The following is a 14,575-nucleotide window of genomic DNA, read 5'->3' as shown; positions in this document are numbered from 1 at the left end:
AGGTGCTCAGTGTGCGCACTTCAGTTTTTTTTTTGCTGCTTGATACAAGCGCCTAAAGAGATAAAAAAATACTGCAACCTCTTTTCCTTTTCTTATACACGGTTTTACACGTTTATTATTATATAGTTTTTTCTTTTTTTTATCTTTTTTCTCATATTTACCCACTTTTTTCGGAGTGTCCTAATTCAGAAAAAATAGCACCAAAATAGAAATCTACTTGGCATTATCAATTGCAAAGTAAACCAAAATTAGATTCGCCGAGCGTTTACAAATAACTCATCTGACCCTTTCCCACCTAGCACCTTATTATGACTGGAAGCAACAACCAAAATGTTCCTGGAAACCTAGATCGGCAATTTGGTAAGAATAATTGTAATTTATGCCTGTTATTGAACTTGTTATTGTATTAAATATTTTGAATTTCTATTTTACCACTAAACCACAATTTTTTTGCAATCTACCTGCTCCTCTTTAGCTGGTCTGGGTGTTAATGGCTCAAATGACAAGCAAACCCCCACTCCCACCAACACCACCACCAACAACGGTAGCAGCGCACGTCCTGCTGGCGCCCCCCACAAGGCCTACGTTCCTCCGCATCTGCGTGGCAAACCTCTGCCCAACGCGACGCTCGAGCGCACAGCGTCGTGGAGCGGAAACCCGAATTCCATTGGCAGAAGCCCCTCAGTGGAGCGCCCCGCCGCCGGATCAGTCGATCAGGCCCCGGCTGGAGCTCGCATTGACTCCGCCGATGCACGCAGCGGACAGGGATGGTCGAGCCGCGCCGAGCCCATGGCGCGCACCACGACCTGGGCCGGTCGCCGCGACGACAATGTCCGCGGCGGCAACGCCGGCGCCACCCGCGCCGGGCCCCAGGGCCTGTGGGCCAACGGCAAGCACGTGCACGGCCAGTCAAACCCGCGCATTGAGCTCGAGCTGTACGGCGTTGTCAATGATCCCGAGCGCATGCAGACGGGTATCAACTTTGAGAAGTACGATGACATTCCCGTCGAGTCGTCGGGAAAGAACGTGCCCGAGCCTATCATCAACTTTGAGGAGGCTGATCTGGAGCCCCTGCTGCGCGAGAACATCAAGCTGTCGAACTACACCGTGCCGACGCCTGTTCAGAAGTGGTCCATCAGCCTGGGCCGTGCCGGTCGCGACATGATGGCGTGCGCGCAGACCGGTTCGGGAAAGACCGGAGGCTTTTTGTTCCCCATCCTCAACGAGTCCTTCCGCACTGGACCAGCCGAGGCTCCGGCCGACAGCCGCGGTGGGTACCGGTCGCGCAAGGCGTACCCGATTGCGCTGATCCTGTCGCCTACACGCGAGCTGACCTCCCAGATTTACGAGGAGGCGCGCAAGTTCTGCTACCGCTCGTGGGTACGCCCCTGCGTTGTTTACGGCGGTGCTGACATTGGCCAGCAGCTGCGCCAAATTGAGCGCGGCTGCGACCTGCTTGTCGCAACGCCCGGCCGCCTAGTCGATCTGATCGAGCGCTCGCGGATCAGCCTCAGCAACATCCGCTACCTGGTTCTCGACGAGGCTGACCGCATGCTGGACATGGGCTTCGAACCCCAGATCCGCCGCATCGTCGAGAAGGAGGACATGCCGGGCGTTGACCAGCGTCAGACGCTCATGTTCTCGGCCACCTTCCCCAAGGACATCCAGATGCTGGCTCAGGACTTCCTGCGTGACTACATCTTCCTGACCGTTGGCCGCGTCGGCTCCACCAGCGACAACATCACCCAGCGCATTGAGTACGTCGAGGACGGCGACAAGATGTCGCTGCTGCTTGACCTGCTGACTTCCACTAATACCGAGGGTCTGACACTGGTTTTTGTCGAGACCAAGCGCATGGCTGACCGCCTCAGCGAGGAGCTGCACTACAACAACATCCTTGCGACATCCATCCACGGTGACCGCACCCAGCGCGAGCGCGAGCGTGCTCTTGAGAGCTTCCGCACTGGCCGCACCCCTGTTCTTGTTGCTACCGCTGTTGCTGCGCGCGGCCTTGACATTTCCAACGTTGGTCACGTCATCAACTACGATCTGCCTACTGATATCGATGAGTACGTTCACCGCGTTGGCCGCACGGGTCGTGCCGGAAACACCGGTATTGCCACCAGTTTCTTCAACCGTGGCAACCGCGTCATCGCACACAAACTTATTGATCTGCTCTACGAGTCTAAGCAGGAGGTGCCATCCTGGCTCAATTCCGTTGCTAGTGAGAACAGCGGCTTTGGCGGCCGTGGCAGAGGCCGTGGCGGCTCTTCCAGGGGTGGAGGCAACTTCCGCGACCAGCGCTCGCAGTTCAGCCGCGGCGACCGCGACTTCCGCCAGTCCAGTGGCCCCAGCTCCAGCTTCGGCTCCCGTCCTGGCGGTGGCAACCCTACCGGTACCTCACGCAATGGTGGATTCTCATCCAACAGCAACGCAATGTCGCACATGCCTCCGTCTATGGACAGCGATTCCAAGAACAGCTGGTTCTAATAGCTGATTTTTTTATATTATAGTATTTTCAAAACACTTTTCTTTTCATCACTATTGCTGTAACTATTGAAGCCGTGTAATGTAAAACCGATTGTCCACTGGTTATTAATTTAACTTACAATTGCAATGTCATGCTCCAATCCGATTTTGGTTTATATGTAGAGCTGAGCAGTTGCCCAAATATGTATGCAGACACTAATATTATCGAAGTCGTTAAAAACAAGCACAACCTATCAATTTGTAATTGTTTGGTACTTGCGGCATTGCCAATGATTTGTTTATAAAGCCGACGAAAGCATGCCAAAAGACGATTAATTGATTGAGCTTTTAAGCAGAATTTGCCTTTGGTCACTGTGGCAGGCACATTCTATTAAAGCACGATGGTCGCAAATCGAGCAAGTACAGCGCCATGCTGTGAATAGCTAATTCGACGCAGTTTTTGATCCAACAGTACGTTGTTACGGTTTTTGGTCTCCGTTTGTGAGGGAGAAAAGGATAACCGTCTCCAGCACCCGATCAGCAGCAGACAATGTCCCTGCGGGGGGATTTCTACTGTTTCTACCATTTCTACTGTTTTTAGCGTTTGTTTTGCCGGTCTGACAGTTCAGCTGAGCTTTTAACAATATGTTTGGTTGAGAGGCTAATCGATTATCTCGATATGCATTTTTCCAATTGCTTGTTTTAACAGAACTAATTTTCAGAAATAGTGCTTGCATTTATGTCATTTGAGCGTTAGTTAATACATTGGCTATCGAGAATACATATGTCATAGATAAAAAGGGCAGAATTTGTGGATTCATATAACCTGGGGATATCTTTGCGTTACTTTTGAGCCAAAATTTAAACAGGATGGCACAATTGTCATGACTTTTGATCAGTTTTTTTTTAAAAAAATTGCTTGTACTCAGAAGCAGACAAGTAAAAAGACAATGTGATGTTATGAGGAGATATGCTTTTCTACAACAATATCGCGATATCCACATCCAGATTTGCAGTTAAACCTGACAATATGCAGACACATTCAAGCGCATGCCATCTGGAGCAGTCACTTGGCAGTCACATACAGCATTTCCCAATATCGATATAAATAAAAGGATATCTATCATTTAAAATAAAAGTTGACTATGCTCGAAAAGACCAAGTCTGCTTTCTGCCTTTATGGATTCGGGTATGGCCATGCAGGCCTTGAAAACCACTGAATATAAAAGTCTAAGCCACATTTTGAGTGACATTAACTCGAAAAACAATTAGCCGATCTTTAGTGACTACCGACCAAGCGCGCCAAGCTGAAAAATGACACTCGCTTGTAAACCTGTTTGCTCAAGTGAATTAGTTGCGCTGGAATCCAGAGAAAAAAGAATAAAAAGCGGAAAAATAAAGGCCTGCTGCTGCCAAGGTTTGTTTACATTTTCTTTTTTTCTTGACTTTTTTTTTGAAATTTTATATAGTACTTGAAGAATAAGCACACATACGCACACTCGCACACGCACATTCGTATGCTTTCGTATCATTTATGATTCAACTATGTCCTCTCAAGTTACGAGGGTTGTTACACCTCACTCACGTGCTGCCAACATGCCTGCAAAGCTGGAGGATGCTCTCTCCAACCCACCCTGCCTTTCCTGCTCGCACTTGGAAATGAAATACAAGGCAGTAGACCCAATGCTTGGCAGAAAGATTATTGAGGTGATGGAGAAGGACCTCGAAATCCGCCGCATTACTGTGGAAGCCCAGAAGAGGAAGGTGGCTTTGGATGTGCGTTACAACGACTACGCCAATGCGGTATCCACAAGCCTCGAGTCAGTGAAGACTGATTTCAGCATCGCACAAGATAGGATCCATGAGCTCGAGCAGATAAGTGGAGAGCACATGGCCTTGACCGACGATGCGAAGATGAGGGTTTCTGAGTGCCAGAAGGTTTACAATGATCTTGTTGCAGCACGCTGCGAGATGGATAAGCTACGTAAGCACGCAGAGCAGGCTGAGGCCACCGCCAACAATTCCAATGCCGAAAAAGAGGCACTCTGCAAGGAGCTCAACAAAGTACACTACTGGAACCATTCCCTCTGCGAGCAGCTTGCCACAGCTGCCATCACTGCCAATTTTGTCAGCGCCAAGGAAAAGATACTCCATGAGCTGCTTGCCGCAGCTACTTCCGCCATTACCAATGGCGCCAATGCAAAAAGGAGGGGCTCTGCGAGCTGCTTGCCACAGCTACCACCTCCGTTTCCAATGGTGCCAGTGCTAAGATGAGGGAACTGTGTACACAGCTCCACGGGGCTACATCTACCACCAGCGCTGCTTTTAATGAAAGGGACGAGCTGCAAAGAAAGCTTGCCACCTCCTGGGTAGAAAAATTGGTTCATGGGGTAATTGAAAGCAACCGCAGCTTGTTCTGACCATCTCTGGAAGCTACTTTAAAAGGCCGCTCATACTCATGCTGTTAAGCCCAATTCCGCCTACCTTTGCCATAATCTTGCAAAATCTGACAAAAATATTGACCAGCAGCAACGCACCATCTCCTCCTTCAATAAGTGGGATAAGGCAAACGCACTGGCATTCGAGTCAGTGCACTGCATCTTGAACATTGCTGATCGTCATGCTGATCAAATTGTGGATGCGCACAGCGGATGGGCTCGCGGCCACACCGAGATACTAGAGCAACTAGGCAAGGACCTACTCAAGGCCTACAAGTTGTGGATGGACGATAGGTTTGACTTGGGCCTGGGGGAGTTCAAGGAAAACATAAGCAATCTGGCCGAACTGATGGCGCCTAGGCGTGAATGTGCGGCAAAAAAGATGGCAAAGGCAAACGCAGCAATGTGCAACAATCTGGGCAGGTTATGCAACGGGCTATGGACGGGAATTAATGTTACCAACACCCGCTTGGGCCCTCCGAGTGTTAGAAGTTGGCACGCCAGCACCAGAGCCAACGTCAGAGCCAGCACCAGTGCCTACGCCAACGCCAACGCCAGCCGGCAAGACCGGAAAGGAAAGGGTAAAGAGGTGTGGTTTGATATTTATGAAAATAAAATCCAAAAAATGTATAGCTATAAAAAACAACTGCTAATAAAAATAATATGCAAACAAATGATAAAGCAAAGTTGCAAGCACACAGTGTGCTCACACATTGTCAATGTATGTGTGCAAGTATAGTTGCGATTTAAGGACACAGGCAAATGATTTAGAAATTACTTTTGGTTTGATTTTGATATGCAATTATTTTCGATCCATATCCATTTTTTTGGTAGATTTGCAATATTCAAACCGTGGTACCTCGCAATGTACCACTTTTTTTAAATAAAAGTTTGTTTTATTTATAAACAGCCAAATACTGCATGCAAAATCCATCGAGCATATCTAGCACATTATGTGGCATAGTGAGCGTCTGGGGATTGCAGCAATCAGCCTTTTGCCATTTTTGGTATGTTTTAATAATGTTGGTGCATTTCCCAGCCGGTCCACATACGTCAGCAATTTTCCACCTCTCAGCAAAACATGCGCCGAGCCTCTCCAATGAATACTGCCGTATCTCGAACGGCAAACTGCAGTGGGCGAGACACCTGGTCGATTGATAACAGCGTGATGATCCTACACCTCCATAGCAGCAAAATGAAAGCAGATACATTTGGCTCTACTTCAGCTATAGAGATAAAATAGATCTATTACAACAAGGCAAAAAAATTACTGCTCCCTGAGCCAAAGCCAGTCAAAAATTATAAACCTGCTATCTTGACCTTGATGTGCTCTATTAGAGACCAACTCATATCTACACCAGCTATAGGGAGAGAGAAAATAGATTCATTGAGCGAGATGTAAAACAGGCTAAAATTAAAGTTGATGAATGAAGCTGATTGTCAACCGCGCCGCCTTGCCCGTCATGAGCTCTATTGCATACCTGGTTACACGACACTATAACTAAAATTATTCTAAGGGAGGCGGGGTCAGGAGTTCCCCAGACTTGGGTCTAATTGCCTGGCGATGGAAGTATGCTGAGGTGTTAATATAATATCACCAACGCCAGCTATAAATGTTTTTTCTTGATGTGCCATACTTGAATGCACTTATGCTGTAGGGTCATATATTTTTAATACTGCAGCTAATCTGGTTGTTCATCCTAGCAGCCCATTTAGCTATATTTATTGTTTTTCATAGTCATGTCAAAGGTCATTGTGCTTGGCCTATCGGGGCCGTCGTGTTCTGGGAAAACGACAATCGCATTGAATCTGTTAAAGCTATTCCCACACACGGTTATTATCCACCAGGACGACTTTTACAAGGTATACACATACATATTGTCATTGAAAACAAGCTGGGTTGAGCCATTTATTTGTATCTGTTAAATCCATCATATTTTGTGCTTTCTTTTAGTCCGATAACCAAATCCCTGTAGACAGCCAGACTGGATTTAAAGACTGGGACTGCCCCGCAGCATTCGAAATGGAAAAGCTGGCCGAAAGCATTTGTAGTGTACGCAAGCAGCTGGAAACCCAGGAAATCGCTGCTGAGGCTGGTAATATCCGCGACCACTTTGCTTCGCAGTGGGCTAATCCGCCAAGCAATGTCGACAATCTGCTGACATCTCTCACCCTCGAATCCATCCGCAAGTCTGTGCTGAACAGCCTCGGTGTTGGCAAGACTGAAGATATTCCCTTTTCGATCATCCTGGTCGACGGGATTCTTCTGTTCCATGACCCGTCGGTGACCGAAAACGGCGACATGAAAGCACATCCTGGAAAGATGTGCGACACTGGCTTGTTTGTTTATGCTCGTTATTTAACGCTAAAGGCAAGGCGTGAGGCTCGTTCCGGCTATGCCACCAAGGATGGCCTGTGGGTCGACCCACCAGGATACTTTGGCAAGCTCGTTTGGCCTAATTTCCTTAAATACAACGCAGGAGTTATCGCTGCGCACCTGGACATCGGTTTGGGCAATCCCGACGGTATCGGTGCCTGCAGCACAGCCGCCACAACCAGCGGTGACTCGTGGGGCGGCAAGATTGCGGTTTGCTCGTCCGATATGCCAGCGGAGGAGACACTTAGAATATGCGTAAAGTACATTGTAGACGAATGGCGCAAACGTTGTTAGACAAATATATTTACTATTTTTGTTTTATAATTTTTTTTAGAGTATCGGGAAAAAAAAGAATGCGCTCTATATAAGGTTTCAAATTAGATGGCTACGCCACTTGCTCTCAATATCGCCTCCTGGATGGCATCAACACCAACCTTGGTCTTGTAGCTGCAGCAAATGACTTCCGGAACAACCGCTGTCGGGGCGACATCCATGGCGGCCCTGAGAACCTTGCCGCTGACTATATTCAAATCAGTGCGTTTCAGTTTGTCAGTTTTTGTTAGCAGCAACTGCGTCGGCACGTTATACTGCTCGACAAGCTCGAGAAAACTCAAATCAGTGGTCTTAAGCTCTCCAACCTTGGCCTCGACGAGGAGGAACACACGCTTGAGCCTACAGCAGAAATCACACACAATTACAAACACAACTGTTAAACTGTCCCTCTTTTTTTTTGCAATTTTTGGCGTGCAGTTTGTGTTTGGTTCCGGCGACACTTACTCTTTGCGCGTCGACAGATACTCCATGATGAACTGCCCCCAGTCGTCACGGCTGCGGAATCCGTAGCCGGGCATGTCAACAACAGTAATGGCACTCTCAGGGTACGTGCTCGAGGTCAGGCCAAAAAAGTTCAAAGTGGACGTGTGCCCTGGCTTCTTCGATGTCTTGACCAGACTCTGGGATCGCAGCACGGCGCTGATCAGAGATGATTTGCCCACATTTGACCGGCCAGCAAACGTAAACTCGGGATTGCTCAGGCGTTTGTACTGCTCAGGCTTGGTCGCAGTAAACAGAAACTTTGCATCGCGCTGGCTGAAATAGGGAAACGCTGGGCCCCGAACAGCTGGGGGCTCTTGTCGGTGGTCTGCTTTGCCGGCGCTAGCGAGATCCTTGCGCGAGTGCGTGTGGGAAAGGCGTTCCTGTTGGTGGTGGCCTGGAGACCTTGGCGTTTTGATCGGCGCAAGCGGAAACCGGTTTGGCAAATGCATTCTGCTGGCTATGCGTGTCGCCGCTGCTATGATTGTCGTGTTCATATTTGGATGATCTGAAGGTAAATATAAAAAAGCAGGGTCAATTTTATTTCCCGAAACACACATTTTGTCCCCGAAGAATTTGCCGATCCAGACACACCGGCGATGGGCCAGCCGGCAAAAGTATGGCTCACATCAACACAATCCGCAGCGTCGCATTGACAAAAAAACAAAGTATTGAATGCGCCTCAAGAAAAAAAAGCACAACACGGCTCAACAGCAGCCTGCCGTTGTATATTAATTTTAAGCAGGTGAGAAATAATTAAGATTTTGCAGCCACATTGCTGAAGAAGCTTCTTTGGCAGGTGAGAGAGGTGATGTCGAATGAGAACAAATGGTCATTGGCAATCTTTCTTCAGATCAGCCAAGGGCTTGCAGACACGCAGCTGGCTGTGTGTGTTTCAGGGCCACAGGGGTATTTTGTGGCTAACAGGCGGGTGATGATTTAATGTAAGCGTGATGTCATGGTGCAATGGCAACCGGCGTTTTTGCTTCGTGTGAATGAATGACCAGAAAAAGCAGAAGCAAAGGCTAAAAAAAACACTTCGATTTTTCTCTGTTTCCGCCGTCATGAGAATACGAGGTTTTGCTTCCAAGTTTGTCAAGCAGATGCAATGATAGGCTGGGGTGGTAGACGCTCCCATATAGCAAATGCGCTTTAAAAGCCACCCCCTGCTCCCAGGCATATTTTTTGTACATCGTTCTGGCCAAGCGCGCATCATCGTCATCATCAAAAATATTTTTAATCCGAGACAAAACCCTTTCATTCTTCTCGTTCACCAGTATTGTGGCAAGCTTTCCTTCTCGATTTTTCAATACTTTACTTTTTCACACGTATTTGCATTCCTCTTTGAAAGTCAAGAGTTGAATTCAACTATTTTTTATTTTTATTTGCAGCAGCAACACAAACAGCAGTATCACAACACGCATATTTTACAATATAAACACGATGGAGCCCAGAGTTCTTGTAGTCTCGCTCTTTGCGCCGTACTCGGTCAATTTTGACCCGCCTGTCTCAAAGAGCTCGAGCAATGCGACCACGCCTCCAGGAACGCACGATGGCATCAACAAGGTGCACGAGCGGCAAATGAGCCGCAGCGGATCGACCGGGCGCAACCATATATGGAGCGGGCGCCGGAGCAGCGTCCATCGCACACATACAACCCCACTGGGCCACAGCGGGCAGCCACACAGCCGCCGCCGTTCGACCTTCTCGATCAATCTGGCGCCACTCTCGCGAGAAAACGGCAACGAATGTGTGGCTTCAAGCGATGTCTCTGGCCCCTCGCCCAGTCTTGGCACTTGTGCCGAAGACACCAAAGGCAACAAGAAAGCGCCAGCGGTTACTTCCGCCGCTACCGCCACTGCCAGCAACACACTTTGCAATGGAAAAGCTGGTGCGTACCAGCTGGCGTACAACATCGATGAAGCGGCCGGAGCGCACACGCCGCCTCCCAACACGCTTGACTTTACGCGCAAGCAGAACATGGATCTGCTTCGCGAAAAGCGTGAGCGCAAAACGGGGGTCAGCAAGAATGGCCGGCTTCTGCGTGACCACCGGCTGTTGCCAGTCACCGCAGCGCCGTCATCGGCTGATGTGATTGCCTCACCAGGTAGTGCTGCCAGCAACGCTAATGTTGACAGCGCGCTGCCGGCCGATTCTGCCAAACAACAAGAGCAGCAAAAACAGAAGCAGCAGGACATTCTTTCTTACTCCCTCACCGGGCTGCAGATCAACACGTATCAGCCGGAGGCTGGCCAGGAATCGCTGTCGGGCACTACGACGCCGGGCGCAGTGGCCACTGTTCCCGGCACCAGTGACCAGTTTGTTGTTGAGCATCTAAACGTCGGAAACATTGGCTTGTTCAACGCTGTCAACGCGAGCCTGGACTTGTTTGCCGAGCGCGTGTGGATTGGTGAGCTCGGCATCTCCACCGACGGGTGGTCCGAGCAGCGAAAGGAAGCTGTGTCAAACAAGCTCTTGGACGGCTTCGAGACACTTCCTGTGTTTGTCTCAGACAAGGAGTTTGAGGGCCACTACGGGCGCTTCAGCAAGCAGCTCATCTGGCCTGCGTTTCACTACATAATGCCCGAGATGCCGCAATGGCACGGATGGGAAAAGTCTGCGTACGAGGCATCGTTGGCGACATGCAAAAAGTTTGCCGATCGCATAGCCGAGTTTTATCGCGACGGCGACATCATCTGGATCAACGACTACCACTTGATGCTGCTGCCAAAGCTCCTTCGCAAACGCCTGCCCAACGCGCGCATCGGATTCTTCCTCCACATCCCATTCCCCAGCTCTGAGATATTCCGCTGTCTGCATGTTCGCCGAGAGCTGCTGGAAGGCATGCTGGGTGCCGATGTTGTTGGACTTCAGGTACGTTGCTCACACATGTCCATATGCTTGTTGTACCTGTCCCTATCATTGTGTCTATCTCTATCTCTGATGCCCCCTTTCCCTATTATCTTTGTGCATGTAAAGTCAATTTGTTTGTGGCTGCTGCGTGATCAGGCACCATGTATCGTATGCACGGCGAATATGTTGTCATATCGTCAATTCATTTTATTCCCACGCACAAGTCAGGGGATCAATTATTGAATTATTAATCCAGCGCTTTGTTTTATTTTAATTTGTTCCTCTTTAGACGTTTGCGTACAAGCGCCACTTTGTGCAGACGGCCAGGCGCGTGCTTGGGGTCGAGAGCTCGGCCAATGGGCTTATTTTAGAAGGCGGCCGCCACGTCGTGGTCGGCCAGTACGCGATGGGGCTCGATCCCGCCGGCGTGGAGGAGAAGTGGAGCAACGCATCCGTTGGCGAGCTTATTGAATTCCTCAAGGACAAGTACGCCGGAAACCATCTGCTGGTAGGCCGCGACAAGCTCGACCATGTCAAGGGCGTGCGGCAAAAGCTTCTTGGCTACGAGTGTTTTTTGAACGACAACCCCGAGTTTGCCTCAAAGACCGTGCTCATCCAGATTGCCCTGACCACGGCCGAGCACAACGAGCTGCAAGTGCAGGTCATGGACGTTGTCAATCGGATAAACTCCAGCTTTGGCACTATCGAGCACCAGCCCGTGGTTTTCTTCCACAAGGACATCCCCTATAGCCACTACCTCGCATTGCTGTCGACCGCCGACGCCATGATGATCACGTCGCTCCGTGACGGCATGAACCTGACGTCCCATGAGTACGTGCTCTGTCAGCGCGAGAAGCACTCCCCGCTGATCCTCAGCGAGTTTGTCGGCACGTACGGTGCTTTCAATGGCGGCGCCCTGGGTGTTAATCCGATGGATACAAGGGCCATCGCGCAGGCGATCAAGGACGCGCTGCTCATGAGCGACGAAGAGAAGCTTGATCGGTGGAACCTGCTGCACCGTCAGGTCCTGATTAACTGCGCCAGTAGCTTTGTCTCGTCGTTTGTCGCGGATATCGAAAGTGCGCACGCACAGGCAAACAGCAAGTCATCCACAGAATAAGCTAACGAGCAAGCAAGTACATTTTACACCACTATTTTTTTATATTTCTTTCGAGTTCTATATATATATATATTTATTTTTCAATTAATATGCCAAACATTATTTAATTTTGTATTGTAAATTTTGTATTCGAGATATAAAAACGAAATGAAATGAATATAAAGAGAAACCAATTAAAGTTTTTTATTGGTAATAGCGGGTCAAGTCTACTTCTTCTTGTTGACCTTCCACGATCCAGGCTTACGCATGCGCTTGACCATCTCCTCCGGTGCCACCGGGCGCACCTTGTTGCGGTTCTTGTTCTTGATGTTGGCATCAGGATAGTAGTGCTTTCCGACCTTCATCTTGTTGGTCTTCATGCGAGCCGACTTCTTGGTGGGCTTCTCGTCCTCGCTGTCAACATCGTCCATGGCAGCAGACTTGGCCTCGGCCTCATTCTCGCTGGCATTGTCGTTCTCCGAAACCTGGTCCTCAGAAGCCTCGTCGCTGTCCTCGGCAGAAGAGAATCCAGACTCCAGCTCCGAGTCGACCTCGGGGGCTTCGTCATTGACTGCGCTCTGGAAGACCTCGTCCCAGTCGGCCTCGACCTCGTCGTCGTCCTGGTCGATCTCAGCAGCCTTTCTCTTCCGCTTGGGCTCGGCCTTTCCGCTCTTGGCGCGCCTCTCGGCCTCCTCCTTGTTGCGCTTCTCGAGCTCGGCAGCCTGCACGCGCTCCTCCTCTCTGAGCTCCTTGTCACCAGTGAGATCCATGGGCAAGTAGTCGGTCATGACAGGGATCTTGCTGAACTGCTGGATAATGTTGAGCGAGGCGAGGTTGATGCGGTTCTTCTTGTTACCATCGTCGCTATCCTCGGCATCCTCCTCCTCGACGTCATCCTCCTCCTCGGCAACGACCTCCTCCTCGGCAACGACCTCCTCCTTTGCAGGCCGGGTACCGATGGGAACCATATTGGGGTTGAGTTCGGGCATTTCCACGTCGTCGGGACCATACTTCCTCTTGACATAGCCAACCAGGGGCTTGCTGAACTCGGGCGGCGCGCGGTAGTGGGGCAGGCGTCCGCGCAGCCAGTCGTTGATAACCATCTTGGACACAACGTGCAGGTCAGGCTCACCACCCTTGTTAAGCTTACCGGTGATCCTGGCCAGCTCACTCAAAAAGTCAGTGGCATCATCCCACTTGTCGATGTTGTATTGGCGCTGGACGTACTCCTTGCGCACGCGCTTGAGAATGTCGGGAATAAAGTCCTCAGGCGCCAGCAGGCTCTCTGTGCGGATAGATCCCTTGAGCACAATGTCCTCCTCAGTGTCGCCGGACGAGAACTGGACGATTCCGGGGCAATCAATGAGGTAAATGCGGCGGGTCATCGTGATGTACTGCCAAACCTTGGTCTCTCCGGGTAGCGGGGCGACGGTGCATACCTTCTTCTGGCGCAGCGTGTTGATGATGGAGCTTTTGCCCGTGTTGGGGTAGCCAATCAGACCAACACTGATCTGCTTCTTATCCGAGTGCAGCTTGGTGAACTGACGCAGCAGCTGAATCAATGAGCCCTTACCAAAGGAATTGTTGATGCTGGCATGGAACGCGAGCGTCGGGTGATCGCGCGAAAGCACCTTGACCCAGCGGGCAGTCACCCATGTGGGAACCAGATCAACCTTGTTCAGGATATAGATCAAGTGCTTGTGAGGCGCGTCGGTCTTGATGTACTTTTCGACGTGACGGCAACGCGTACCCTCGGGATCGCGCGCATCCAAGACATGGAGAATAACGTCGGAAGAGTCGACGACCTTGTACAGCTCGTTCCAAATACGCTTTGACGTACCGGCGCTAAAGTACCAGTCGCGGGCAGCATCCGAGTACTCGGTCTGCTTGTTCTCCTGCAGATCCATGTCCTTCTTGTGGTCGTAGTTATCCGAGGAGTCTGTGATCTTTTGCACCAGCTGCTCGTAGCCGTCAGCGTTCAGCTTGGGGCGCTTGCGCTGTGCCTTGGGGCCAAAGGTATCGCTGAATGCCTCGGTCTGCAGCATGTTGAAGCGACCGATCTTTGTGTTGTCGTGTAGCAGACTGGTCGGCAGCTTGCTACGGCGCAGAAGAACCTGGTACGGGTCGTTGATCTTGGTGGCCATCTGGTCGCGGAACTCCTCCAGAGCCTTTTGTCCAATAACGCGGGTATTACCGAACCACTTGCGGTTGGGCTCAACGCGCGCCGGCGCAGCATCCCTCGACTGGAAGTCGGCGGCCTTGACGAGATTTCCAGCGCTGTCGTACTTTGCCTTGCCACCACGCAGCATGTTGATGTACTTAATCTTCTTGCGGTCACGGTAAAAGTTCTCGCCCTTGAGCTTCAGGTTGGTCGGGATATCCGACTTGGGCCGGGAGGCCTCCTTCTTTTGAACACCCATATTTCGAACAACAGACTATTTGAGGTGTTAATATGAAAAGGAAAAGGAGGGGGTAAATAAAGAATAGAAAAGGAGTATGCAATTTGCGACTTTCGAGCAAACGTAA

General features: G+C 50.2%; 6 protein-coding genes across 6 annotated transcripts; 4 read left to right on the top strand and 2 right to left on the bottom strand.

Moving 5' to 3' along the window:
• Positions 1-35: 35 nt before the first annotated feature.
• BX661DRAFT_175324 (ATP-dependent RNA helicase DED1) lies at positions 36-2,561 on the top strand. Its single transcript, XM_051534039.1, has 2 exons — positions 36-360; positions 476-2,561. Exons 1-2 carry the CDS (start codon positions 309-311, stop codon positions 2,488-2,490), a joined length of 2,067 nt encoding a protein of 688 aa, XP_051395073.1. The 5' UTR covers positions 36-308; the 3' UTR covers positions 2,491-2,561.
• A 1,344-nt stretch (positions 2,562-3,905) lies between these two features.
• Positions 3,906-4,967, top strand: BX661DRAFT_3118 (uncharacterized protein). The gene has a single exon (XM_051539058.1). The coding sequence runs from the start codon at positions 4,015-4,017 to the stop codon at positions 4,741-4,743; it is 729 nt and encodes a 242-aa protein (XP_051395072.1). The 5' UTR covers positions 3,906-4,014; the 3' UTR covers positions 4,744-4,967.
• Positions 4,968-6,647: 1,680 nt separating this feature from the next.
• Positions 6,648-7,578, top strand: BX661DRAFT_167905 (uncharacterized protein; the record flags this gene model as incomplete). Its single annotated transcript, XM_051533376.1, has 2 exons — positions 6,648-6,770; positions 6,862-7,578. 2 exons carry the CDS (start codon positions 6,648-6,650, stop codon positions 7,576-7,578), a joined length of 840 nt encoding a protein of 279 aa, XP_051395071.1.
• A 49-nt stretch (positions 7,579-7,627) lies between these two features.
• Positions 7,628-8,765, bottom strand: BX661DRAFT_175317 (P-loop containing nucleoside triphosphate hydrolase protein). The gene is made up of 2 exons (XM_051534038.1): positions 8,062-8,765; positions 7,628-7,956 (listed from the first exon to the last, which is right to left on the bottom strand). Exons 1-2 carry the CDS (start codon positions 8,655-8,657, stop codon positions 7,662-7,664), a joined length of 891 nt encoding a protein of 296 aa, XP_051395070.1. The 5' UTR covers positions 8,658-8,765; the 3' UTR covers positions 7,628-7,661.
• A 534-nt stretch (positions 8,766-9,299) lies between these two features.
• Positions 9,300-12,158, top strand: BX661DRAFT_175316 (glycosyltransferase family 20-domain-containing protein). Its single transcript, XM_051534037.1, has 2 exons — positions 9,300-10,971; positions 11,240-12,158. The coding sequence occupies exons 1-2, from the start codon at positions 9,541-9,543 to the stop codon at positions 12,068-12,070; spliced, it is 2,262 nt and encodes a 753-aa protein (XP_051395069.1). The 5' UTR covers positions 9,300-9,540; the 3' UTR covers positions 12,071-12,158.
• Positions 12,159-12,276: 118 nt separating this feature from the next.
• BX661DRAFT_139410 (NUC091 domain-containing protein) lies at positions 12,277-14,469 on the bottom strand (the record flags this gene model as incomplete). Its single annotated transcript, XM_051532797.1, has 3 exons — positions 12,277-12,738; positions 12,778-12,918; positions 13,081-14,469. The coding sequence occupies 3 exons, from the start codon at positions 14,467-14,469 to the stop codon at positions 12,277-12,279; spliced, it is 1,992 nt and encodes a 663-aa protein (XP_051395068.1).
• Between the last annotated feature and the right edge of the window lie 106 nt (positions 14,470-14,575).

Source organism: Kickxella alabastrina (assembly GCF_025024165.1).
Source record: "Kickxella alabastrina strain RSA 675 chromosome Unknown BX661scaffold_1, whole genome shotgun sequence".
NCBI classification, from domain to species: domain Eukaryota; kingdom Fungi; phylum Kickxellomycota; class Kickxellomycetes; order Kickxellales; family Kickxellaceae; genus Kickxella; species Kickxella alabastrina.
This window is presented reverse-complemented; position numbering and strand designations above follow the sequence as displayed.

Bases quoted from the DNA above. Each gene is read 5' to 3' on its own strand.
- BX661DRAFT_3118 (XM_051539058.1), top strand. From the start codon at position 4,015: ATGTCCTCTCAAGTTACGAGGGTTGTTACACCTCACTCACGTGCTGCC.
- BX661DRAFT_175324 (XM_051534039.1), top strand. From the start codon at position 309: ATGACTGGAAGCAACAACCAAAATGTTCCTGGAAACCTAGATCGGCAA. The intron at 361-475 runs GTAAGAATAATT...GCTCCTCTTTAG, and splicing joins AAACCTAGATCGGCAATTTG to CTGGTCTGGGTGTTAATGGC.
- BX661DRAFT_175317 (XM_051534038.1), bottom strand. From the start codon at position 8,657: ATGTGTGTTTCGGGAAATAAAATTGACCCTGCTTTTTTATATTTACCT. The intron at 7,957-8,061 runs GTAAGTGTCGCC...TTTCTGCTGTAG, and splicing joins TATCTGTCGACGCGCAAAGA to GCTCAAGCGTGTGTTCCTCC.
- BX661DRAFT_175316 (XM_051534037.1), top strand. From the start codon at position 9,541: ATGGAGCCCAGAGTTCTTGTAGTCTCGCTCTTTGCGCCGTACTCGGTC. The intron at 10,972-11,239 runs GTACGTTGCTCA...GTTCCTCTTTAG, and splicing joins CCGATGTTGTTGGACTTCAG to ACGTTTGCGTACAAGCGCCA.